The sequence below is a fragment of the Mangifera indica genome, chromosome 3 (genome assembly GCF_011075055.1).
Source record: "Mangifera indica cultivar Alphonso chromosome 3, CATAS_Mindica_2.1, whole genome shotgun sequence".
NCBI classification, from domain to species: domain Eukaryota; kingdom Viridiplantae; phylum Streptophyta; class Magnoliopsida; order Sapindales; family Anacardiaceae; genus Mangifera; species Mangifera indica.
Genome location: NC_058139.1, coordinates 19,151,884 through 19,178,057, shown reverse-complemented (window position 1 = coordinate 19,178,057; position 26,174 = coordinate 19,151,884). Strand labels below are relative to the sequence as shown.

Below are 26,174 nucleotides of genomic sequence, written 5' to 3'. Positions count from 1 at the left end.
TTAATTTGAAAATAATTATACATGTTTTTTATTGATAGTGAATTTAATTTTAAATTTGACTCGTAGTTTTATATCTTTACACGAGGGTTTCCACGTAAATCTTATATTCTTGTTTGTGGTTGTTTTGGCTTATTTCACACAAGCAATTGATTTTACATGTTTGGTCCAGAATGTACACATGTATTACAATAAAATTTTTTACACCCAATTATGAATATTTAGTTAAATACTCAAATAATGTGTTATTATATATTAATAAGATAATTTTGAATTAAAAATAAAGTAATATTCAATCACATTATGACACATTATCTGATTACCAAATTAGAAATTCAAAATTCGGTACGTATAATATTACACATTATATTAAAGATACAAACACCCTCCAACAATATATTTTACAATTTATTTATATACAAGAAGTTTTTGTCTAAAAGTTCTTCACCAAGTTTCACACTCCCCATCTTTCTTAAAGAATATTATCACAAAGGAGTTCTGCACTGGGGCTTCCAGCAACAGCCTTGTTGCAGAAACACTTCAAAAGCCTCAAGCAACTGCAGGAAAAACACAAAACAGTCAGATCATACAGGAGTCATTGAATGTCATTCTAAATGTTGAACCTATTCTCTATTTCAGACCTTGCGGAAGAGAGTGTGGTTCTGGAAACAATCATTTACACATGCTAGGTACTTGTCACGTATCTCAATCACTTTCCTAACAAAAACCTGAAAACCACAACAAATCAGTTCCTACCCACACACGCAGTTCTAGTACTCAATAGAAGTGAAAGAGGAAATAAAAGGTCCCTTTTTCAGGCTATAAAAAAAAAAAACCATTGGCATGAAAATCCATGGATGTCTGCTACAATTATGCCTTAAATAAGAACTTTTAATATAGAAATGACATGGAGAACAACAATACACCAGTAAACAGAAGCCAAGCACACTGCAGCAGCAGCTTAAAAGATATGCCGGCTAAAATAGCAATACAACTCCTTATGCTCAGTTCCAACACCCTATAAGCTATAAAAATAATTAGACCGGAAGTTTGACAATAAAGATAATTCTAAATACATAAAAACTTTATTTTAAACATATTATTCCATCATTTGTATACTAGAGCATATACCATCTTGCCACTATCACACCTTCCAAAATCCAAAACCACATGAGAGATCTTACTTTCCAGTATAGCTTGAGATAAAGAAATAAATTTTCAATCATGTCATTCAGCAACTTTAACTTCTCACAATAGTAAAGAGAACGACTAAATGACCTATGCTTTACTCAGCACAATTATTGAATATGATGCGTCTTGAACCCATTTTACACCATTTCTATTGTCCATCCAAAGGAGAATCTCCACCATTTGTATGCAATAACTTGACTTTCCTAATTTACTATAAAAATGATACTTGTAAGAAGTTTATTAGGTAAAGACTTTAAATAAAATCACAGAAAGGACCAAGTAACTACCATGAACACAATGTTACAAGTTAAAAAGTCGTCTCAACCTGTGCAGGCCAATAGCTTTAAATTGAACACAAGAGTTACAACTATCTAACACCCCATCATGCAAAAGATTCAACTCCAAATTTTATGTAGGCAAATGACCAAATATCACCTGCCCCAACCCTGCTCCGTAGCAATTGCCATACCCGCCACAAACACAGAGGGGTTTGGACCAGGCAAGGCAAGAGAAAAGGAGTAAGGACAGGGTGGGTGAGTGAAGACCTGTTGCTTGTGCATACATGTAGCAGTAATTGTCCCATCATCAAAAAGCTACTTTTGACGCGGTAAAACATGGCAGGTCTGAAATGTGACAGACCCTGCAAAGCAACTGATATTTGTAAAAGCTAAAAGCGATTTCACATATAAAGAGCTTTAATTGTAGGTTTTCAGTCTCTATGTGGAGTAGGTGTATATCCTACATATAGTCAGAAACGAAATCCCACACCAGATACACTATAAGCAAATAGTCTCTATGTTGTCAGAAGGCACTAAACTCAATGATTTTCATCAGACTCCAACAGTCTTGCTCAAGTAAACTCAGAAAAGGAACATGTACAAATAGTACTACATGCACAAGACCCAACGCCCTAGAAAACATAAAGTTTGAAAGAAAGCACCAAGGCAAAACGATTAATGCCAAAAAATCTAAACTGGAAACACCAATTATTAGGAAAGGAAATAAAATTCCTAGAAGGTGATCCCAAAAACAAAATTTTTAAATCTTCAGTCAATAGCTAAAATGCTCTGCAAACTGCCATCTGGATAAGAATACCAACAATTTGTAAATGTATGGCTTTACAGGAGTCTCCATGTGTAAGCAAATAAACAACGAACAAACACATACATACCTTCCTGCTGCTTGCTGCATCTTCAGCCTGTTTAACCAAACCTGTACCTTTAGCAGTAACATGCTGCACAGAGAGACAGTGAAAGAAGAAAATGAATGTGCAAAATACAGAAGGAATTAAAAAACTACACTTGATTTTCCTTTAATTCAATAAAAATATAAATAAGTACCCGCTTAAATATGTTGGAAACTGGGTCTAATCCTCGACGTATTTTAGAAGGGAGCCTGAACATTCTTGACAAATCCTCCACCTAAAAAAACACATAGAAAGAGTTAAAAAACCGCAGTTACTGCTTAAATTACAAACAATCTACAACATGTATTCAAAATATATGATAATTCAATTAATACCGTGTCATCTCTAAGCAGTGCATGGCATCCTGAGTGCTCTTTTTCAAGCAGTTGGTTAGAAAATACAGTCAACAATTCATGTTGAACTTTCTGCGAAGGAGAAAATAGACTTGTAGAAAGAAAAATATTGATGAAAAATAAAACTTTGAATAGGGGCTTCATAAAATGGAAGAACTGCAAATACATGGTGAAATTCGAGTATTATGTATCTTGAACCCAGACAACTTTCCTCCATTTGACTAACTGCTCTAAAAATGATCGATATTAAATAAAACACAATGGCAAACCTCCAGTAACTTTGGCTCACTACTAGAATGCAGGTAATGAGCAACCCTATCTTTCTCCCGTTTCAGACACTCCTCAGCCTGGAAGTACCAACAGACATATTAGAATCATTTAGAATTGTACAAAAAATGAAACTTCGATCTAACAAAAGCATTTAAAGCATACTTTCAACATATAATATGGGTAAGAATCTTCTAATATCCAGCTTGAAGCCTTCCGAGAATAATATCCAGATGTATCAATGAGCATGGCTACTTCAAAGTCATTTTCATAGGAATCCATTTGCCCCATCCCAATTTCAACAAATATATCTAAAACATTCTTCAATAAAGCTCGATCAATCTGCTCACCCTCTCGTTCTTGATTGATCTGATTTATAATAGCTTTGTTAATAGACCTTAGCCAAACAATTAAAATGCATGGTGCAAACTTTGGCAAGAAACAACACATACCAAAGATATTACAGCATCTCTTACTTTTCCATTCAACTCCAAGTAGACCTGAAATTAAAACAATGTACACATAACATAATTTGACATTGTAATAAGTAGCATTGACATCATATGGAAGAAGGAAACTAAAACTATATGTTAAATTTAAAAAAAAAAAAGGTTTAAGCAGATATAGATTTCAAGAAGAAAGGAAGAAAACAATCCAGCAACTACCAAAAGGAAATGCAATAGCACCATGCTCACTCATGGCATACCAGATCATGGAAACAGGAAAGCCCAGCTTCATTAAGGGGCTGCAGTGACCTCTGAGGTATAAAGTAACGATCAAGATAATGGAAGAATCGAGAAAGCCACCTGACCATAACCTTATGGTTTTCCCACCGTTTTACAAGCTCTCTTAACATAAACTCATCATGCTTCTCTCTTATAGAAGGCAATACCTGAAATACAAACGAAGAAGTGTATGAGAACAATATTTAGAAACTATAACGTAAAAATGTTAACAAAGAAATTAATGAATGAAAGAAAATATCTATTGTCAATTCCAACAATAACACTATTCAGCCGCATATGTAGTGAGGAAAAGCTTATTGTTGATGTCTTCGCAATTTGTTGACATGGATATAACCCTTCAATCCAAAACCCAAAAATAACAAATCCCCATGTACACATCTTAGCTCACACCGTGAATAAATATCTTTTTCATAAATTCAATGTACATCAATTTAATCCATATACACATAAAAGGGGATGTTGGATGATGAAGTTAATCTAATTAGGACATGTTATGAATCAATTCCGAAATATTGAAAACTTAAGCATGAATACCAAGAGCAGTATCGCTGGTTATGTTAAGCAATTTAGCCATAAGAAATATGGCACCTCAATTCTTAAATTGCAAACTGTGGTGACAAATATAAATTCAAAGAAAATTATATTTGATTGATAAATATAAAAATACATATGCAACAAAATTACTACCGTGGAGGTAATGTACTCTTCAAATGACTCACGGTACTTGTCATACAGCTGTTGGGAGTATCCATGAGGAGGCTTTTGTGTGCACATGTTATAGATGGTTCTAGATGTGCAGTTAAGAAAAGCAGCAATAATAGTTATACAATTTTGTTCACTCTGCTCAAAAGCATAAGTCTAATCAACAGATATCGATAAACAAAATCCCATAGAAATGGATACGTATAAAGCATCATGTACTCCTCAGAACTGAACTGCGGCTCAGGCAGCCCTTCCAGAATGTTCTTCAACTTTGTAATTCCCTTCTGCATAAACTCCCATCCTTGTTCTAAGTCAATCTTCTGTTCATTCATCGCCATATTGCCAAACACTAATTCTCAAATCCCAGAAAACCCAGAATCTGCAAAACTGAAACAATCAACCCTCATACCAGCTCAAAATCATAATGAAAATTACTCTCAGTACACACCAAAACCTAATCACAACTCAATCAAGAAAAGAAAAAACCAAAATAAACCCTAAACTATAGCTACTCAAAAACACAGTACCAACAACTCAATTAGATTCTAGTGAGAAATCAACACAAATTCACGTCATTCCCATCACAGAAACCCTAACTATATCTCATATATATAGACAAAAGTTAACATGCACCTAACTCGAGAGTTCTCATAAATTGTCCATTCCTAGCTCTGAAACCAACAATCAAAGAACCCTAAAAATGTCTTTTGAAGCTAAAATAAACAAAAAAGGCTTAATCATCACTTCAAATTACGACAATTATAGTGGCTACCACAAGTGCTTAAGCTAATTTGCATTATATCCTCGGAAACCAAACAAAAAAGCCTAAGATTGAACTCCTCCGAGACAAAACCTAGTCGAATCGAAGCTCGATTGAAATTCGCCGCCTCAAAATCAGGGAAAGATTCGAAAAGAAGAAACAAAAACAAAAAACAGATCAAAAGTAAAAACAAACAACAAAAACAGATTAAAAAAAAACTAAAGCGAATTAATGAATAACGAAAATGACGAATAAATCGAAGAAGTAAAGACCTGAATTGAAGCGAAATCGGAGCAAGAGAGAAGTGGTGGACTGTCGGACGCCAAGTTTGCTCTCAAGTAGACAGAAATAGAGAAATGTGCGGCTCTTTCGGGTTTCGGATCCTCTTTTATTACATTTTATAAATTTTAATAAAAGGAATATAATTAAATTAAAGTATATAAATTATTATTATTATTTGTTTGTTTCGCTTCTTCTATATTTTGATGATAAATTTCCAGAATTTAACTTTTTAGCATAGCTTTCTAAGAAATATAAATTTCTAACTACCAAAAATTTAATCATTTTGATTATTGAATAATAGTTTAGTGCAAGCAAAATTAGATTCGAATTGAGTTTATTCAAATGTAAGCTCAAATGAGATCTAAACGAGTTTAGCTTAAACAAACTCAAGTTTAAAAATTCAATATTTTTAAACTCAAACTTGAATTTCAGTTTTACAGTTATTCGACTTGTTCAACTCGCAGCCCTAAAAATTCAATACGAAACAACATCATTTTGACTAATATGCATTAAAATGATATCATTTTAGTAATGTGACGATTTCAAAGCTCAATTCAAGTTGAATTTGTCCTTGACTCTTTTGAAATGAGACGAGTTTGAATTCTTTTTAAAACAAGCTTGAACTCTTTTAAAACAAGTCCAAACTCGGTTTTATATAAATGAAATTGAGTTAAACTTAAATCAAATCCAACTCTAACCCTAAAGGCAAGTTCAGTGAACAGATTTACATTTTTAAATTGACGTGAAATTCATTTATTTATTTATATTTCTTAAAAACAAGAATTTATTTATATCTTAAATCTTTATAAACTTTTAAATTTTTATTTCTTATATATTAAAGGGAAGTTGAAATTTTTACCATTATTTGGGTTCGTTTATACAGATTTATCACATTTTTTAAATATTATATAAATTATCCTTGTCTTCAAGCTAGGGTTGACAAGGTCTCCAAGTTAGGGTTAGCGAGGTCTTTAAGCCTGGGCGATGTCACCAAGGCTTAGAGACCTCGTTAACCTGTTTTTGTCTAATTTCCATTCTCAAACCCTAAACCAAATCAGAATCAACAAATCAAATCTAATATTCATTTTTAAACCCTAAATCTAACAAAATAATGCAACCATCATCAACAATCTATAAATCATGTTATCAACTAGAAAAATAACTCACATATCCTCAACAATTCATGTTTATGTTTTGTGTGATTTGATTTTCAAACCGTCGGTGGTAAAAGTTAGTTCACGGATAAACAGTTAGTAAAGTCAGGGAGTCATGCATTCAATAGTAATGTAAGGGTATTTTTGAGATTTAATAGCTATTGTGGTATAAATGTTTAAGTGTCTAAATATATTGTATTTTTATAAAAATGCTCATATTTTATGGTAAAAATTTTAATATCCCTATATTAAAATCCTTTTTCGGAATTTATGAATTAATAACCCCAAAATCTCTTATCATCAATTGATCTAATTTAAATATATAATTGGTTAAATATTGAATGAAGACAACTCCAAATAATATTTGAAATGAGAGATTTTTGGGAATTTAATGTTAAATAACTTTCAGCCAAATGAGGCCTAAACCCTAAATAATGTGAAAAATAGGGATGTTTAAAACTAGTTGACTAAAGTAATTTCACAATATTTTAAATCGAATTAAATTTTTTGTTTAGAGAAAATTATAAGTTGAAATTGAACTAATTTAAATATTAATTGATTTCAAACCGAAAATACTAGTTAACTAAATCGAATTTTTGATTAACTGATTTTGAATCAAATTCTAAAGAAGCATTCTAATTTATCTTTTAAAAAAAATAGGTTCCATATTTTGTTAATTTCTTATTTAATTTTTTAAATCGATTCAATTCGATTAATTAGTTTAAAAAACAGATAAATTGATAATCAAACAAAAAAATTAGGTTTTTTATATTTTAAACCAATATTTGAATTGATTTTTTAAATAATTTATTTTTTAATTTAGATTTTAGTTGAAAATATATTTAACTCGATTGTGAGGTAACTTGAAACACCCCTAATAAATACACTGTTTAAAATGTTGCTATATTTTCCATTATATTTTCCATGCACTATGTTCTCTTTTACTTCTTTTAATGTGGTGAGGACTTTTCTATCTTAGTAATGGTTGCTACTTATAGGAATGTACACTCAATTTGGATTATGGATCATTTTTTGTTGGCCAAAGGAGAATTTCCCACCCAAGTTTTAACTAATCTCAAAGCACATTCGAGAAAGTTAAAAAACTCAAATACCCACTCATGAGTAATTTATGTTAAAATTTTTTATTGGAGATAAAGGAAAAATTGTCATTTTACACTAAACTCTAAAACTCTAAAAATCTATATCATTTGCTTCCTTTAGTTTAGAAAACTAACCAATTTCCCCTATGATTAAACTTTAAAAAATTGTATTTTTCCTCTAAAGTTTCAACTTTTCAGGCGACCTCTCCCTCTCTGGTAACCGATAGCCTCTGGTCGTCTCTCTCCCTTCTTTCGGTCTCATCCTCGCTAGAGAAAATGAAACTTCATCTAGACAAAGACAAATAATCTTTATCCAAATGAATTGATGAAGACAAGAAATCATCTTTGTTAAGCAATGATGAGGTTAAATCTTCAAGCAACAATGAGACTGAAGTGACAATGAGACTAAATCGATGACGAGACCGGATCTTCAAGCGATTTCTAGAATCGACAATGAGATGAAAGTGAAGATGATTTCTCGTCTTTGTCGATTCATTTAGAATCAACGAAGATCAGTTCATCTAGACGAAGTTTTAATTTCTTCAGCAAGGATGAGATCGAAAGAAGAGAGAAAGACAGTCAGAGGTTGTTGATTGTCACAGAGGGAAAGGTCACCTAAAAAGTTGAAACCCTTAGGGGAGAATGTAGCTTTTCAAAGTTTAATCTTTTGGGAAAATTGTTAGTTTTTTAAACTCAAAGGGGAAATTATATAAATTTTTAGGGTTTAGTATAAAATGACAATTTTATCTTTGCCTCTAACAAAAAATTTTAATAAAAGTTAGTGCATATATGGATATTTAGGTTTTTCAACTGTCCTATGTGTGTTTTTAAGATTGAGATAAAACTTGAATGGGAAATTGTCCTTTGGCTTTTTTATTTTGCTAAATATTGTGGATCATATGTTACATGTTTTATAAATAGATTTTTTTTTCAATAAAACTATGTGTACCCATTGGGTATATATTTAATTAGGTGATTTTAAATTAAAGATAAAATAATATTTAATCACATGATAAAACACATAATTATATATACATGATATTGTTTTTTTTTAAATGTAAAATAAATATAATTAAAGGCATAACAAAAATAAGTAAATAAAATCCTAATTACTTCATTTAAATTAGGATTTATGTTTTCACTTTAAGCAATCAAATGTGTAACTACATTTGTATGTCTAACTGGGATTATAAGATAATATATTATCGTATGATTGAATGTTATTTTATTATTAATTCAAAATTGTTTAATCACATAATAATATAATATTTAATGGCCAAAAAACTTGTTTCCACCCAAGGTATAGTAAAATATTAAAGTTTTACCTTCTAACTTTCAAAAATTCAAACACCCACCCATAAAAATTTTTTTGTTACAAATCTCAATTAGGGTTAGGGGTAAAATTGTCATTTAACAAAAATTTTAAAAACTAAACTTTTAGCACATTTCCCCCTTCAATTTGAAAATCTCACAATTTTTTCCTCAAATTTTCCTTCAAAGTTTGAACAGTGGTTATTTCCTCTAGATTTTTTCTCTTTCAGTGACTCACTCTTCTTGGTTGTCGACTGGCCTTCCCTTTTTCTTCTCCCTCAGCCGATCGCCTCTCTTTGCTTTGATTTTGCCTTCGTTTGAGATGGAGACTACAGTCTCGATCTCTGACAAAGGTTGGAAGAAGGAGGTGATAGGCAAAAAAAGAAGGAGGGAAGGTCGATTGACAGACGAGAAGAACTCGGTCGTTGGACAAAAAGAGAGAAAACCCTTGGGAAAAATTACCACTTTTCAAACTTTAAAGGAAAAATTGGAGGGAAAAAGTGATAAAAATTTAGTTTTAAATTTTTTTTTTATTAAATAACAGTTCTACCTTTAACCCTAATTAAGATTTTTTTAAAAAAATTATTTATAAATAGATGTTTGAATTTTTAAAAGTTTGAGGATAAAACTTTGGGGATTTCATTATATTTTCGGTGGAAACAAGTCTTTCGATTATATTTAATTACCCAATTAAATATTCAAAAGTAAATACATATAATTTTCGTATGTAAGTTTAGAAAGCATAATTGTATCAAATTGAGCAAAGATTATTTCTCCCTAGCTTTGTTATACAAAAACACTTTTTTTTCCATCGGATCAAAACTTGAACTTAATCATTTTCCTTTCTTTGTTATACAAAGTGAGTACACGTCGTTTTATAAACAATTATGATGCTTCATGTTTTCAAAGTTCTTTTCTAGTTTTAAAAGGACTTGATGCTTGATCCCTAAGAAAGCGTGAGAAAGTGAAAGAAATTGAGAGTCAAACTAGGCAATTTATCATTTGCCGAGCTTTTCAATTTGGCAGCAAGGTCCATATTGACTGATGGAAGGCATTGATGGAGTCAATAGTTATATGTTAATGTAAGATAATTTATGTGGACATATAAAAGAGTATAAAATATTGAATTAAATTAGTTTAGGGTTATAAAAATATCACAAGCGTCATAATTTTCAAATCTGTAAAACTCTTGAAATTTATCTATGTTGACATGATTTGTTTCCCCCTTTTAAAAGGCTAAAGTCTCTTTTATTATAGTTTACATAACAAGTATATAATAAATTATTGAACTTTCTCATAAAAAATTCAATAAATCGTAAATCTGTAATAAATTTATTAAATTTATTTTTATTAATAATTTAAAATCATTTAATTATATGTTTTATTAAAATTATATTAAAATTAATTTATAAACAAAGAGAGTATCGTGCTACACATTTTCTTTGTCCTAGGAATCTAATGAAGGCTCAATGTTCACATAGATGCGTCCAAATTTTGCTTTTGATTTTCCTATTTGTTAGCTTGACATTGCCAAATCATTTCAAAACAAAATAATAGTTTTGATTAATTTAGTTTGTATAAAAGGAGATGATTTAAGTTTTTGATCTTTTACAGATTTTGTTTGACAGTAGTTTTGTGTTAATCTTCTTTTGGGTAAATCAAACTTAAGATTGTATCGAATCCTTTCAAGTGTCATTTTGTTTCTGTTAATACGTACATTTAATTACAAAATAAATAAATCAAAAGGGATTAATTGGTTAAAAGATAAGGCTAAACCAAACATTTTTAAAAGACAACGTGCTGAAATCAAGGCCGCAACATGCAGTGAAGGACCCTGCGTGCAAGAGTAAAAGGGAAGGAAGGAAATAAGGCTAAACCTAGAAAGTTAGAAAAGTGGTGACATTAGTTGATGGTTTCAGAGGGATTAGAATTGCATGTATAAATCTTTGTAGTGGTACTGTCGTTTTTCAAATAGGGAAAAAGGAGATTTTTGTTTAAATCTCCTCATACCAACTCTAGTTTTAATAGAATGTTTCTAATGTTCTATCCAAGGTTTCAAGAATCAAAGCAAAGCATGAATCATTTTGAGTATTGGTTTTGATCAAACTAATCGGATCAACCAGACAGTTTTGATTAATCGATCCAACCGAAATTTCTGTTTTGTGTAAAAATCTAAAAAAATTACGTCTGATTAAATATTTTTTACATACTAAATTTTAATCTATGCATAATTTTTAATTAAAACTCTACAAAATTACATCCTCCTTACATTGTTGATATCTAATTCAATTCTAAAAATATTGTTTAATAAAACTAAAATGCCACACTTAGGTGAATGATATGTGATTGATTTTGAGATTTTTTAGTAAAATTGAGATCTTATTAAAACATAACTACAGATTAATTACAAGCATAACTACAGATTGATAAACACATTTAACTGAAACATCTCATCAAAATAATGAATTAGTTAGATATGTATTTGTAAGGAAGAGCTGACTAATGGGGGGGATGTAACAACTTGATTATGCAGTCCGACAGGCCTTATGAGAAGGAAAGGGTGGAAGCCGCAGGAGGTAGGGTCATCAACTGGAATGGTAGCAGCGTTTTAGGAGTTCTTGCTACTTCAAGGTCAATAGGTATATGTCAACACTGCCACTTCTAATTATTTATATATTTTCATACTTGTTGAATTTTACATTGAATTTTTTGATTCATTAGTTTCCTACAACAGCAAAGATTGGTATTTCTTCTGCTTGAAGTTTATTGCATGTAGCAGATGTTAGATGATATTACCGTTTAGATGTGGATTCAAATTGAGTCAAGTCTAATGTTGATCGATGTAAACTTATAATACCCAGTTTAAGTTTAAGTTTGAATTCCTTTGAATTGATGTATAGTATTGTCAAAATAAACAATGTTCTCTTAATGAGATGTACAATATTGTTAAAAAGACAAACAAGATAGTTTAGTTTTAATTCACCTATGTTTCTATCTATATTTCCCATTAGATGACAGATGAGCTCAAAACATGCTCTAATTAACCGTTTCTAACCTTATTGATCTTTTTTCAGCCGCATCAAATGTATAGAAGTACCAAATATAGAAGAGTTAAATTGCGAGAAAACACGTTTCTAAGTTTTGAGCTCTACAACATATTTTTCTAAATGATTCATATGGTGCATAATACAGAAGATCAATATTTGAAGTCGGTATGTGATCTTTGAGCTTGAGGTCACTGTAAATGAGCGAAATGAGTTAGATGACTTCCTAATAATAGCATCTGACAGATTATGGAATGTTGTGTCGAACGAATTTGCCTATGAAGTTCTTAATGGTCAATTGACGGTGAGGTTTTCAGATGATTGTAGTGAAACTTCTGCTGCCGAGACACCGACATTACGGATTGAGCTGGCTATGGCTCGAGGCAGCAAAGACAATATCAGTGTCATAGTAGTTGTGCTCAAAAGCTCGAGCAATATTTCTTGCTATGTTCTTTCTTCTTTCCTTCAAGCTTATGCTGTCAACAGGGTCGCTGGATAGTTGTAGAGATAATTTTATCTTTATATTATTTTGTTCTTAGTAAAATCCTATAAAGATATGTGCTAATTAAGAATCATCATCCATTTGGTAAAAAAAATCTTGTTTTGATGCTTCATTTTTAGTTCAATCATACTGACTCTGTTATCATGACTCTCAGTTTTGCACACTCAACATGAAAATAATTCTGAAGATGAAATGATCCCATGACAGAATTTGAATCAACTTAGAAGTCAGCTGGCAATACTTTCAGTGTAACACTCACAAGGAAATATCACTGACAAACCATATTCATATTAGAAACGTAGAAGGTTGAAAATTGCTCGCAATTCGCAACACCCATAAGGAAATACATCCAAAGCTGTTTTAAAGGACACAAATAAAGAAAAGACTGCTTTCAATATATAGAGAAGCTAGCTTGTTTCACTTCTCGATTCTCAATCTTTAACTGTCTCTGAAATCTATCAATATAACTAAGGAAGTAGAGGAGAGGGAGGATGAGCACTCATCTTAAATCGTCTCTTCACTCCTTTCATCCTCAAACCTTCGAACTTATTTTAAATATGATCTATTATCCTAATCTGACAAGCAAAGTTGAAAATCCTTCCCCCGAAGAAAAGGAAACCAAAAAGAAAACATTTTCCGGACTGCATTCAGTATAAACTGCACAATTCTTACTCAGAACCCCAGAAAGCTTCAGAACCTATTCTCTATTTCAGACCTTGCGGAAACACCTTGAGAACCTTTTCCACTTGAGCTTCCGGAAACACCCTTGTTGCAGAAAGACTTCAAAAGCGTCAAACAACTGCAGGAAAACACAAAACAATCAGATCATACAGGAATCATTGAATGTTATCTTAATATGTTGAACCTATTCTCTATTTCAGACCTTGCGGAAGAGAGTGTGGTTCTGGAAACAATCATTTACATATGCTAGGTACTTGTCACGTAGCTCAATCACTTTCCTAACAAAAGCCTGAAAACCACAACAAATCAGTTACTACCCACACACGCAGTCCTGGTACTCAATAGAAGTGAAAGAGGAAAAAAAAGGTCCCTTTTTTCAGCCTATAAAAAAAAAAACCATTGGCATGAAAATCCATGGATGTCTGATAACAATTATGCCTTAAATAAGAACTTTTAATATAGAAATGACATGGAGAACAACAAAACACCAGTAAACAGAAGCCAAGCATACTGCAGTAGCAGCCTAAAAGATATGCTGGCTAAAAGAGAAATACAACTCCTTAAGCTCAGTGCCAACACCCTATAAGCTATAAAAATAATACGACCAAACGTTTGGCAATAATGATAATTCTAAATACATAAAAACTTTATTTCAAACATATTATTCCTTCGTTTGTATACTAGAGCATATACCATCTTGCCACTATCATAGCTTCCAAAATCCAAAACCACATGAGAGATCTTACTTTCCAGTTTACCATGAGATAAAGAAATAAATTGTCAATCATGTCATTCAGCAACTTTAACTTCTCACAATAGTAAAGAGTACACTGAATGACCTATGCTTCATTCAGTACAATTATTGAATATGATGCGTCTTGAACCCATTTTACACCATTTCTATTTTCCATCCAAAGGAGAATCTCCACCATTTGTATGCAATAACTTGACTTTTCTAATCTCCACCCCATAAGCTATAAAAATAAATCGACCGGATATCACCTTCCCCAACCCTGCTCTGTAGCAATTGCCATACCTGCCACAAACACAGAGGGGTTTGGACCAGGCAAGGCAAAAGAAAGAGTAAGGACAGGGTAAGTGAGTGAAGGCCTGTTACTTGTGCACACATGTAACAGCAATTGTCCCATCATCTAAAAGCTACTTTTGACGAAGTAAAACATGGCAGGTCTGAAATGTGACAGACCCTGCAAAGCAACTGATATTTGTAAAAGCTAAGAGCGATTTTACATCAAAAGAGCTTTAACCGCAGGCTTTCAGTCTCTAATGTTAAGTAGGTGTATATCCTACATATATTCAGAAACGAAATCTCACACCAAATACACAATATAAGCAAATAGTCTATATGTTGTCAGAAGACACTAAACTTAACAGTGTTCATCAGACTGCAACAGTCTTACTCAAGTAAACTCAGAAAAGGAACATGCACAAAACCCAAAGTCCTAGAAAACATAAAGTTTGAAAGTAAGCACCAAGGCAAAACGATTAATGCCAAAAAATCTAAACTGGAAACACCAATAATTAGGAAAGGAAATAAAATTCCTAGAAGGTGATACCAAAAACAAAATTTTTAAATCTTCGGTCAACAGCTAAAATGCTCTGCAAACTGCCATCTGGATAAGAATACCAACAATTGTAAATGTATGGCTTTACAAGAGTCTTCATGTGTAAGCAAATAAACAACGAACAAACACATACAGACCTTCTTGTTGCTTGCTGCATCTTCAGCCTGTTTAACCAAAGCTGTACCTTTAGCAGTAAGATGCTGCACAGAGAGACAGAGAAAGAAGAAAATGAATGTGCAAAATACAGAAGGAATCAAAAAACTACACTTGATTTTCCTTTAATTCAACAAAAATATAAATAAGTACCCGCTTAAATATGTTGGAAACTGGGTCTAATCCTCGACGTATTTTAGGAAGGGGCCTGAACATTCTTGACAAATCCTCCACCTAAAACATCACTTAGAAGGAGTTATAAAAACAGCAGTTACTGCTTAAATTACAAACAATCTACAACATGTATTCAAAATATATGATAATTCAATTAATGCCATGTCATCTCTAAGCAGTGCATGGCATCCTGAGTGCTCTTTTTCAAGCAGTTGGTTAGCAAATGCAGTCAACAATTCATGTTGAACTTTCTGCGAAGGAGAAAATAGACTTGTAATAAGAACAATATTGATGAAAGATAAAACTTTGAATAGGGGCTTCATAAAATGGAAGAACTACAAATACATGGTGAAATTCGAGTATTATGTATCCTGGAAACCTAGACAACCTTCCTCCATTTGACTAACTGCTCTTAAAATGATCGATATTAAATAAAACACAATGGCAAACCTCCTGTAACTTTGGCTCACTACTAGAATGCACGTAATGAGCAACCCTATCTTTCTCCCCTTTCAGACACTCCTCAGCCTGGAAGTACCAACAGACATATTAGAATAATTTAGAATTGTACAAAAAATGAAACTTTGATCTAACAAGAGCATTTAAAGCATACTTTCAACATATAATCTGGGTAAGAATCTTCTAATATCCAACTTGAAGCCTTCCGAGAATAATATCCAGATGTATCAACTAGCATGGCAGCTTCAAAGTCATTTTCATAGGAATCCATTTGCCCCATCCCAATTTCAACAAAAATATCTAAAACATTCTTCAATAAAGCTCGATCAATCTGCTCACCCTCTCGTTCTTGATCAATCTGATTTAAAATAGCTCTGTTAATAGACCTTAGCCGAACAATTAAAATGCATGGTGTAAACTTTGGTAAGAAACAACACATACCAAAGATATTACAGCATCTCTTACTTTTCCATTCAACTCCAGGTAGACCTGAAATTAAAACAATGTATGCATAACATAATTTGACATTGTAATACGTAGTGTTGACATCATGTGGAAGAAGGAAACTAAAACTACATGTTAAATTAAAAAAAAAAATGTTTAAGCAGATATAGATTTCAAGAGGAAAGGAAGAAAACAATCCAGCAAATACCAAAAGGAAATGCCATAGCACCATGCTTACTCATGGCATACCAGATCACGAAAACAGGAAAGCCCAACTTCATTAAGGGATGGCAGTGACCTCCGAGCTATGAAGTAACGATCAAGATAATGGAAGAATCGAGAAAGCCACCTGACCATAACCTTATGGTTTGCCCACCGTTTTACAAGCTCTCTTAACATAAACTCATCATGCTTCTCTCTTATAGAAGGCAATACCTGAAATACAAATGCAGAAGTGTATGAGAACAATATTTAGAAACTATAGTGTAAAAATGTTAACAAAGAAATTAATGAATGAAAGAAAATATCTATTGTCAATTCCAACAATAACACTATTCAGCCGCATATGCACTGAGGGAAAGCATATTGTTGATGTCTTCACAATTTGTTGACATAGATAACCCTTCAATCCAAAACCCAAAAATAACAAATCCCCATGTACACATCTTAGCTCACACCCTGAATAAATATCTTTTTTATAAATTCAAAGAAAATTATATTTGATAGATAAATATAAAAAATACATCTGCAACAAAATTACTACCGTGGAGGTAATGTATTCTTCAAACGACTCTCGGTACTTGTCATACAGCTGTTGGGAGTAGTCATGAGGAGGCTTTTGCGTACACATGTTATAGATGGTTCTATATGTGCAGTTAAGAAAAGCAAAAATAATAGTTATACAATTTTGTTCACTCCACTCAAAAGTACAAGTCCAATCAACAGATATCGATAAACAAAATCCCATAGAAATGGATACGTATAAAGCATCATATACTCCTCAGAACTGAACTGTGGCTCAGGCAGCCCTTCCAGAATGTTCTTTAACTTTGTAATTCCCTTCTGCATAAACTCCCATCCTTGTTCTAAGTCAATCGTCTTCCGTTCATTCATCGCCATATTCCCAAACACTAATTCTCAATTCCCAGAAAACCCAGAATCTGCAAAATTGAAACAATCAACCCTCATAACAGCTCAAAATCATAATGAAAATTACTCTCAGTACACACCAAAACCTAATCACAACTCAATCAAGAAAAGAAAAAACCAAAATAAACCCTAAACTATAGCAACTCAAAAACACAGTACCAACAACTCAATTAGATTCTAGTGAGAAATCAACACAAATTCACGTCATTCCCATCACAGAAACCCCAACTATGTCTCAGATATATAGACAGAAGCTAACACGCACCTAACTCGAGAGTTCTCATAAATTGACCATTCCTACCTCTTAAACTACCAGTCAATGAGAGATTTTTGGGACTTCCAGATTGTCGGTTGCCCAAGTTGGCTTAAGGATAAACACTGAGAGGTGTTTCGTTTCGGTAATGCTTTATTATCCATAAAAAGATTATTTTGAATGTAAATTATTAAAAAAATTATTAAGTATAAATAATTATTATATTTAATAAAATTTAATAAAAATTAATGATATAAATAATTATTATGTTTGATTGATAGTAATAAAAAAATACTAATAAATTATTCAACTTAAATATCTTTGAATATAATTATTTTTAAATATTTTTAAATTATTTATTATATTAATTAAAAATAAATTTATTTTTACTTTAAAACTTAATAAATAATAATAAAATTATAATAAAATCAAGGGTACTTTGATAATATTTTAATACTTAAGATAAATGTGGTAATCAGATTATCATCTATATTACTTTTCACATTAACCTTGATAATAGATAATTATTGTAATTTTTTATTACTGACAAACCAAACAAAATAATATCAATAATAAAAGATAGATTATTAAGGTAATTTGTAAAATACTCCAACCAAACAACCTTTTAATTGTGTCAAGAAGTCATGTGTCTAATAGTAATATAGGGGTGTTTTTGGAGGGTAATTAATTAAAATAAGCAAAATTTTAAGCGTGTATACATTTTTAGGCCACCCTAGAAAAGTTTTACCAAAATAAACAAACCGTATTTTTTTTACCCTTTTTACCATTATGTTGAAAAACCAAGTAAAAATATTTTTTATGAGAATGTGCGTCGGTTTATGGCGGTTACGATGGTGGCTAGGGATTTTACACTGAAACCCTATATATGTCGAATTATGTATATGGATGTTTTTGAATGTTTCGAACGCTTAAAATGATGTAGTTTCAATGTTAATGGATGTCTGGAAGTGTAGCCGTAGAGAGACAAAAGCGCGCAAATTTACAGTGTCACGCAAACTGCGCAAACACTGTTTACACCGCATAAAAGTAGATATCATAGTCTGTGAACAGTATTTTTTGCGCGATTTTGCAAGCAGTTTGCGTGACACTGTTCACTTTTTGCGTTTTTGTCTCTCAACGGCTACACTTTTAGGCATCCATTAATATCCAAACTACATCATTTTAAGCGTTCGAAACATTCAAAAACATTCATATACATTCGACATATTTAGGGTTTCACTGTAAAATCTCTAGCTACTATCGTAACCCCCATAAACCGATACACATTCTCAGAAAAAATACTTTTACTTGATTTTTCAACATAAGGGTAAAAAGGGTAAAAAAAATATGGTTTGTTTATTTTGGTAAAACTTTTCTAGGGTGGCCTAAAAATGTATACACATTTAAAATTTTGCTTATTTTAATTAATTACCCGTTTTTGGAATTTAATAGTTTTTGTGACATAAATATTTAAGTGTTTAAATATACTGTACTTTTATAAAAACGCTGATTTTTTATGACAAAAATTTTAATATTCTAAATAAAGTTAGGTAAATATTGAGTGAAGATAATTCTAAATAAAATTTGAAATATTCGAAACGTGAGATTTTTTGGAGTTTAATGTTAAATCACTTTCAGTCCAGCGAGGCTTAAACCCTAAATAATGTGAAAAAGAAGGGTGTTTAAAATTGGTTAACTGAAGTAATTTCATAATATTTTAAGTCTAATTAAATTTTTTATTTAGAGAAAATCAAAAATTGAAATTAAACTGATTTAAATTTTAATTGATTTTAAATTAAAAATACTAGTTAACTAAATCAAATTTTGGGTTAATCAATTTTGAATCAAATTTTAAAGAATCATCCTACTTTATCTTTTTTTTTTTAAAATAGGTTTAATATTTCATTAATTTTTTATTTAATATTTTAAAATCGATTTGATTTGGTTAATCAATTCAAAAAATAGATAAATTAATAATCAAACAAAAAAAAATAGATTTTTTGTTATTTTTTAAATAATTTATTTTTTCATTCAGATTTTAGTTCAAAATACATTTGACTTGATTATCAGATAACTTGAAACACCCCTAATAAATACACCGTTTAAAATGTTGCTTTATTTTCCAAGCACTGTCTTCTTTCTCAAGTGCAAGTCTGTTTCTTAAAATGTGGTGAGGAATTTTCTGTCTTAGTAACGGTTGCTACATATGGGAAGGTCCACTCAATTTGGATTATGGATAATTTTTTGTTGGCCAAAGATATTTCCTAAGTTCAAAGCACATCCAAGACAATCGAAAACTCAAATATACACCTATGAGCTAACTTCTGTTAAAATTTTTTGTTAAAGGAAAAAATAAAATTGTCATTTTACACTAAACTCTATACCTCTAAAAATTTAGTTTAGAAAACTAATAATTTTCTCTCATGATTAAATTTTAAAAAGTTACATTTTTCCCCTAAGGTTTTAACTTATCAAGTAACCTCTCCCTCTCTGACAACCGACAGCCTCTGACCGTCTCTCTTCCTTCCTCCGGTTTCATCCTCATTAGATAAGATGAAACTTCATCTGGACAAAGACAAGTTGTCTTTGTCCAAACGAATCTATGAAGACGATTCTTGTCTTTGTTGATTCCAAATGAATCAATGAAGATTAGAAATCGTCTTCATTGAGTGATGATGAGGTCAAATCTTGAAGTGATGATGAGACCGAATTGATGACGAGATTAGATCTTCAAGCAATTTCTAGAATCGACAATGAGACAAAATTGAAGATGATTTCTCATCTTAGTCGATTCATCTAGAATCAACGAAGATGAGTCCATAGGGGAATTTGTTAGTTTTCCAAATTAAAGGGAGAAATTATATAATCTTGTGGAGAAATTATATAATTTTTAGGGTTTAGTGTAAAATGACGATTTTATTTTTGCTTCTAATAGAAAATTTTAACAAAAGTTAGCGCATAAGTGGGTATTGCATAAGTGGGTATTTATGTTTTTCAACTGTCGTGAGTGTGTTTTTGAAATTAGGGTAAAACTTGGATGGGAAATCGTCCTTTGGCCTTTTTTGTTTTGCTAAATATTGTGAATCATATATTACATACTTTATAAATAATTTTTTTTCAATAAAACTGTGTATACTTATTTTAAATATATAAATGAGTGCACATTTGATTAGGTGATTTTAAATTAAAAATAAAGTAATATATAATTATATGATGATACACATAATTGTATATCTATAATATTGTTTTTTTTTTCAACGCAAAATAAATATAACTCAAGGCATAACAAAAATAAGTAAATAAAATCCTAATTACTTCATTTTAATTAAGATTTATGTTTTCACTTTAAGCAATCAAATGTGTAATTACTTTTATATGTTTAATTTGAATTATTAAATAATGTATCATCATATGATTAAGTGTTATTTATTTAAAATTATTTAATCATATAATGATACAATATTTAATGGCTAAAAGACTTGTTCCCACCCAAGATATAGTAAATTTCAAAGTTTTACCCTCCAACTTTCAAAAACTCAAATACTCACTCATAAATAAATTTTTGTTACATATCTCAATAAGGATTAGAGGTAAAACCGTTATTTAACAAAAAATTTAAAAACTAAACTTTTATCACATTTCCTCCCTTAATTTAAAAATCTCACAATTTTCTTCTCAAATTTTCTTTCAACGTTTGAAAAATCGTTATTCCCCCTAGATTTTTTCTCTTCTGGTGACTCACTCTTCCTGGTCGTCAATTAGCCTTCCCTTTGTCTTCTCCCTCAATCGGTCACCTCTCCTTGCTTTGATTTTGTTTTCGTTTAAAACGAAGACGATAATCTCAGTCTCCAACAAAGGTTGGAAGAAAGAGATGATCAGCAAAAAAAGGAGGGAAGGTCAACCGACGGGTAGGAAGAAATCGATTGTCGGACAAAAGGAGAGAAAATGCTAGGGGGAAATTACCACTTTTCAAACTTTGAAGGAAAATTTGACGGGAAAATTGTGAGATTTTCAAATTGAAGGGGAAAAAGTGATAAAAGTTTAGTTTTTAAATTTTTTGTTAAATGACAATTATACCCCTAACCCTAATTAAGATTTTTAACAGAAATTTACTAAAGAAAGGGCGTTTAAATTTTTGAAAGTTTGAGAGTAAGATTGTAGAGATATCACTATACCTTAGATGGAACCAAGTCTTTTGACCATATTTAATTACCCAAGTAAATATTCAAAAATAAATGCATATAGTTTTCATATGTTAAAGTTTAGAAAGCACAATTGTATGAAATTGAGCAAAGATTATTTCTCCCTAGCTTTGTTATACAAAGACGCTTGTTCTTCCATCTGAGCAAAACTTGAACTTAATCATTGTTCTTTCTTTGTTATACAAAGTGAGTACAAGCCATTTTATAAAGAATTATGATGCTTCATGTTTTCAAGGTTGACTGATCATTTTTCTAGTTTTGAAAGGACTTATAGGATGCTTGATCCCTAAGAGCTTTTCAATTTGGCAACAGGGTCCATATTGACTGATAGAAAACATTGATGGAATCAATAGTTATATGTTAATGTAAGATAATTTAGGTAGACATACAAAATAGTACAAAATATTGAATTAAATTAGTTTATGGCTATAGGAGTACCACAAGCGTCGTAATTTTAGAATCTGTAAAACTCTTAAAATTTATCTACATTAACGTGATTTATTTTCCTCTTTTAAAAAGTTAAAACCTTTTTTATTATAGTTTACATGACAAATATATAATAAATTATTGAATTTTCTCATATAAAATTCAATAAATCTTAAAATCTATAATAAATTTATTTTTATTAGTAATTTAAAATCATTTGTGAACTATTATTGAATTATTTAATTACATGTTTTATTAAAATCATATTATAATCAATTTATAAACAAAGAGAGTATCACGGCATACATTTTCTTTGTCTTAGGAATTTAATGAACGCTCAATATTCACATAGATGTGTCCAAATTTTGCTTTTGATCTTTATATTTGTTAGCTAGACATTACCAAATTATTTGAAAACAAAATAATAGTTAAGTCAAATAAGAAGGGATTAATTTAGTTGGTATAAAAAAAGATGATTTAGGCTTTCGAATCTTTGTACATTTTGTCTTACCAGTAGTTTTATGTTGGTCTTTTTTTGGGTAGATCAAGTTTAAGATTGTGCCGAACCCTTATTAAAACACAAATCAAAACAAAAATCAAACTTATTACGTTAAACAAAATGAGAGTCAACATGGTTTGGGAATAATGCAGTATATTATAAGATAGATTATAAACTTTATATTGTCAACTTCAATTAAAAATGTCAAAATAATAATATATTATATAATAATATTGCTTGGGAAGTTGGAAAAACCATCCATCTCGAGATTTTTGACTCTGCAATATTAAAAAATGAGAGTCAACATACTGAGTTTGGAGAGAGACTTAACCATAGCAGTAGACTTGATGAAGAAGTGCCAATGTCTACGATGAACTTTCAACTGAAAGAACAGAATTCGAAGAAGCAAATTTGGGCTGAACCACACAAACATGGAGAACAGTTAAATGTCGTCAAATTCTATAAGCTTTTGGTTGGCTGGATATGTTTGGTTTAGGCCGAAGACGCACAGTCGAATGAATTAGGTTTTATTGCTTTTGAATGTCCGGTTCACAGTTCAATTGATTTGGCCCAGTTCTCACAACTATGGTTTTACTGCAGTTGGTCAATAAAATATAGATTGATTAGTCTGACTAGTTGAATTATCAACCGTTAACTAAATCGATTAGATCATGTGTAAAACTAGTCTTGACTTGATTTATATAAAAAATTGATCTTTGTCAAAAATTCATTATGAAAACTTGAATATAAATATTATTTATCAAACTAAATTTATTTTAATATTAAATATGTTAAATAATATATTTAATAATAAATTATATAAAATTATTTTATATATTATTTTTGTATAGTTAATTGATCTGATCACCAATCAACTAATCTGACCACCAATTAAACCAAATTGTCTCCTCTATAAGGTTTATATCTAGTCTAATTCTAAAAAATATTACTTAATAAAACTGAAATGTCACACTTAGTGAATGATATGTGATTGATTTTGAGATTTTTTAATAAAATTGAGATCTTGAGATAAAATGAAGCCAACAAAAAAATGTTGAAATGTAAAAGGACATAACATTTTTAAATGGTGCGGCTATAAATACGGCCTACATCCATGACTTTATCCGGCCATCCCAAATCCACCATGAATCGAAGGAAAGTCCATTACAAGCAGAATTTAAATATTAATGAACTCACTTACTGTTTGACATATTAATTTCTTAGTAATACTTATACTTAAAAGATTGGGTAAAGAGAATAGATGTAAAATAAACATATATGTCCAGAGAGAAAGAATCAAAACATGTATTTGCAAAAGAGAGAAAGGATAAAAATTTTACTTACTTCTTTGCCTCGTATATGGAAATAAGATGATGAAATAAGTCTCTCACTTGCAAAACCTCCAAAGAAATTCCACCATTAAGTCAAAATACAACTCTTGTTGTGAGGTAAAGAGAGAGGAGAGGGTTTTGCAATTTAGTAAGAGAATTTTTAATTTAAAACGGAGTAAGTCTCTTTCAATGAATTAACTTTACTCTTTTATAATGGTGGTTAGTTGTAGTTTTTTAAAATTCTACTTTTGAGCCACCAAAATGTTGATTTAAATATTTACCATGCATATATATATATATATATATATATATATATATATATATATATATATATATATATATATATATATATATATTAGTCACATTAATTTTATCTCACTAATACCTTAACTTTTAAGATATTATTTTTACATATATATAACATTTTATATAATTGTTATTATCCTTCGAAAGGTGCTAGCCAATCTCAGATAATTAATTAGTTTATTGGTGTGATCCTTTAGGTTCACCATGACGTAACTGTGAGTTCTTTTTTGAATGATTCAAAAGTGTATATAGCAACCTAATGATTATGGTAAACATCTAGCAAAGTGTTATAGCCCCTAAACCACGATGAAGAAATACTCAATTCAGCCTAAAATATCCAATCGTACGTTCCATGTAGGTAATATATTTTCGTTGTCCAATCCAGATTGATTTTGGACTTATGGATTGTCAAAATCCTAATTTTGATTATTTATGAATCATTGATTTAAATATTTAAAATATGTTATAACGAACATCCTTCGTATGACTTACCTTATAATTTGGCCAAATATTCGATTTCTAATATTTATCAATGTTTGCTTCAAAACTCAGATATAGGTCGAATCGAGGGATATTCAGAATTCAATACTTTCGAGTAAATAGATCATATTTTGACCATCATTCTTCTTCACATACAAATAACATATGACCAATATGATTCGTTTTACGATATGTGGTTAACCCCGTATATGTACACCATATAAATCACACATATCCGTATTGGATCTAACTATAACATCTTAGATCAAAGGATTACTTCGTATACCGGTACGATCTTATGATAAGTTATTAACTATGATTTAATGACCAAGTGATTTATCGTTATTGGTCATGTTCAAAAAATAGTTTTCTAATTGTTAATTCATACTAATATTTTAATAACATGAGTATCATTGTCACCCATACTAATGTCATCTCATGACATTCAATAGAGATATTCAATATACCTACTATATAATATAATTGTCCAAGTTATATCATGTCTATAAAGAACAATTCAATAATTCAATTTGTATTAAGTGAGTCATCCAGACAATTTATACACATACTTTATATTATCATAAAATAAAATAAACAATTTTATGCATATGAACAAAAGAACTACTTCCTTATTAATAAATTATTTAAAATATTATATATAAGATGAAATACCCTAAAACCAATAACATAAATACTTCCTAGGGCATACATTAACAAAAGTCCCACTTGCACTAGAGTCATTCGTTGTTGTATCATATACTCATTTTCTCAAGATGATGATCCAACTGCTTTAGTGTCATCACCTTAGTCAGTGGGTCAACAATGTTTTCTATTGATAGTGTTTTATGAATTATGATACCAACAATTCCAATGAATTATCTTAAAATGTGATATTTTTGCTAAATATTTTTGACTTCTGATGTACCCTTGGTTCTTTTGCCTGTGTAATAGCACCGATATTATCACATAACATGGTTATTAGATAAGTCATGTTTGAAACCACACCAAATTTAGATACAAACTTGAGCATTCATATAACCTTTTTTGTAGCTTCTGAAGCACCAATATATTCAGCTTCTATAGTAAAGTCAATTGTGGTTGATTGTTTGGAACTCTTTCAACTAACTGTACCCCTATTACAAATAAAAATGAACCTTGACATAGATTTTCTATCATCAACATCTGACTAGAAATTAAAGTCTGAGTATCCCTTAGATTGGTGTGATATCTGCTCGTAACACTTACAACAAATGTTATATCAGGGTCTTATACATAGCATTGAGTATATGAGTCCGCCTACAACCAAAACATAGGGCACATTACGCATCCGCTATTGCTCTTCATTGGTCTTTGGACTTATATCTTTAGAAAGATGAAAACCGTGAGTGAAGGGCAAAAATCCTCTTTTCAAGTTTTCCATATTGAACCTTTTCAATAAT

General features: G+C 30.6%; 1 protein-coding gene and 1 long non-coding RNA gene across 20 annotated transcripts in view; both read right to left on the bottom strand.

The window, feature by feature from the left end:
• The window catches only part of LOC123211771 (cullin-1-like), a 33,409-nt gene extending 15,789 nt beyond the window's left edge, over window positions 1–17,620 (bottom strand). For 2 of the 19 annotated variants that reach the window (XM_044630645.1, XM_044630656.1), the window contains exons 1-2: window positions 5,475–5,632; window positions 4,644–4,821 (exon numbers count right to left, since the gene is read on the bottom strand). In XM_044630645.1, the coding sequence (XP_044486580.1) occupies window positions 4,644–4,780 (137 nt within the window). In that variant the 5' untranslated portion in view covers window positions 4,781–4,821; window positions 5,475–5,632. The other 17 variants (XM_044630639.1, XR_006501471.1, XM_044630650.1 and 14 more) reach the window with 16 other exon arrangements.
• Window positions 13,923–14,990, bottom strand: LOC123211773. The gene is made up of 2 exons (XR_006501472.1): window positions 14,394–14,990; window positions 13,923–14,312 (listed from the first exon to the last, which is right to left on the bottom strand). It is a non-coding gene; the product is annotated as an uncharacterized LOC123211773 (long non-coding RNA).
• Window positions 17,621–26,174: the final 8,554 nt, after the last annotated feature.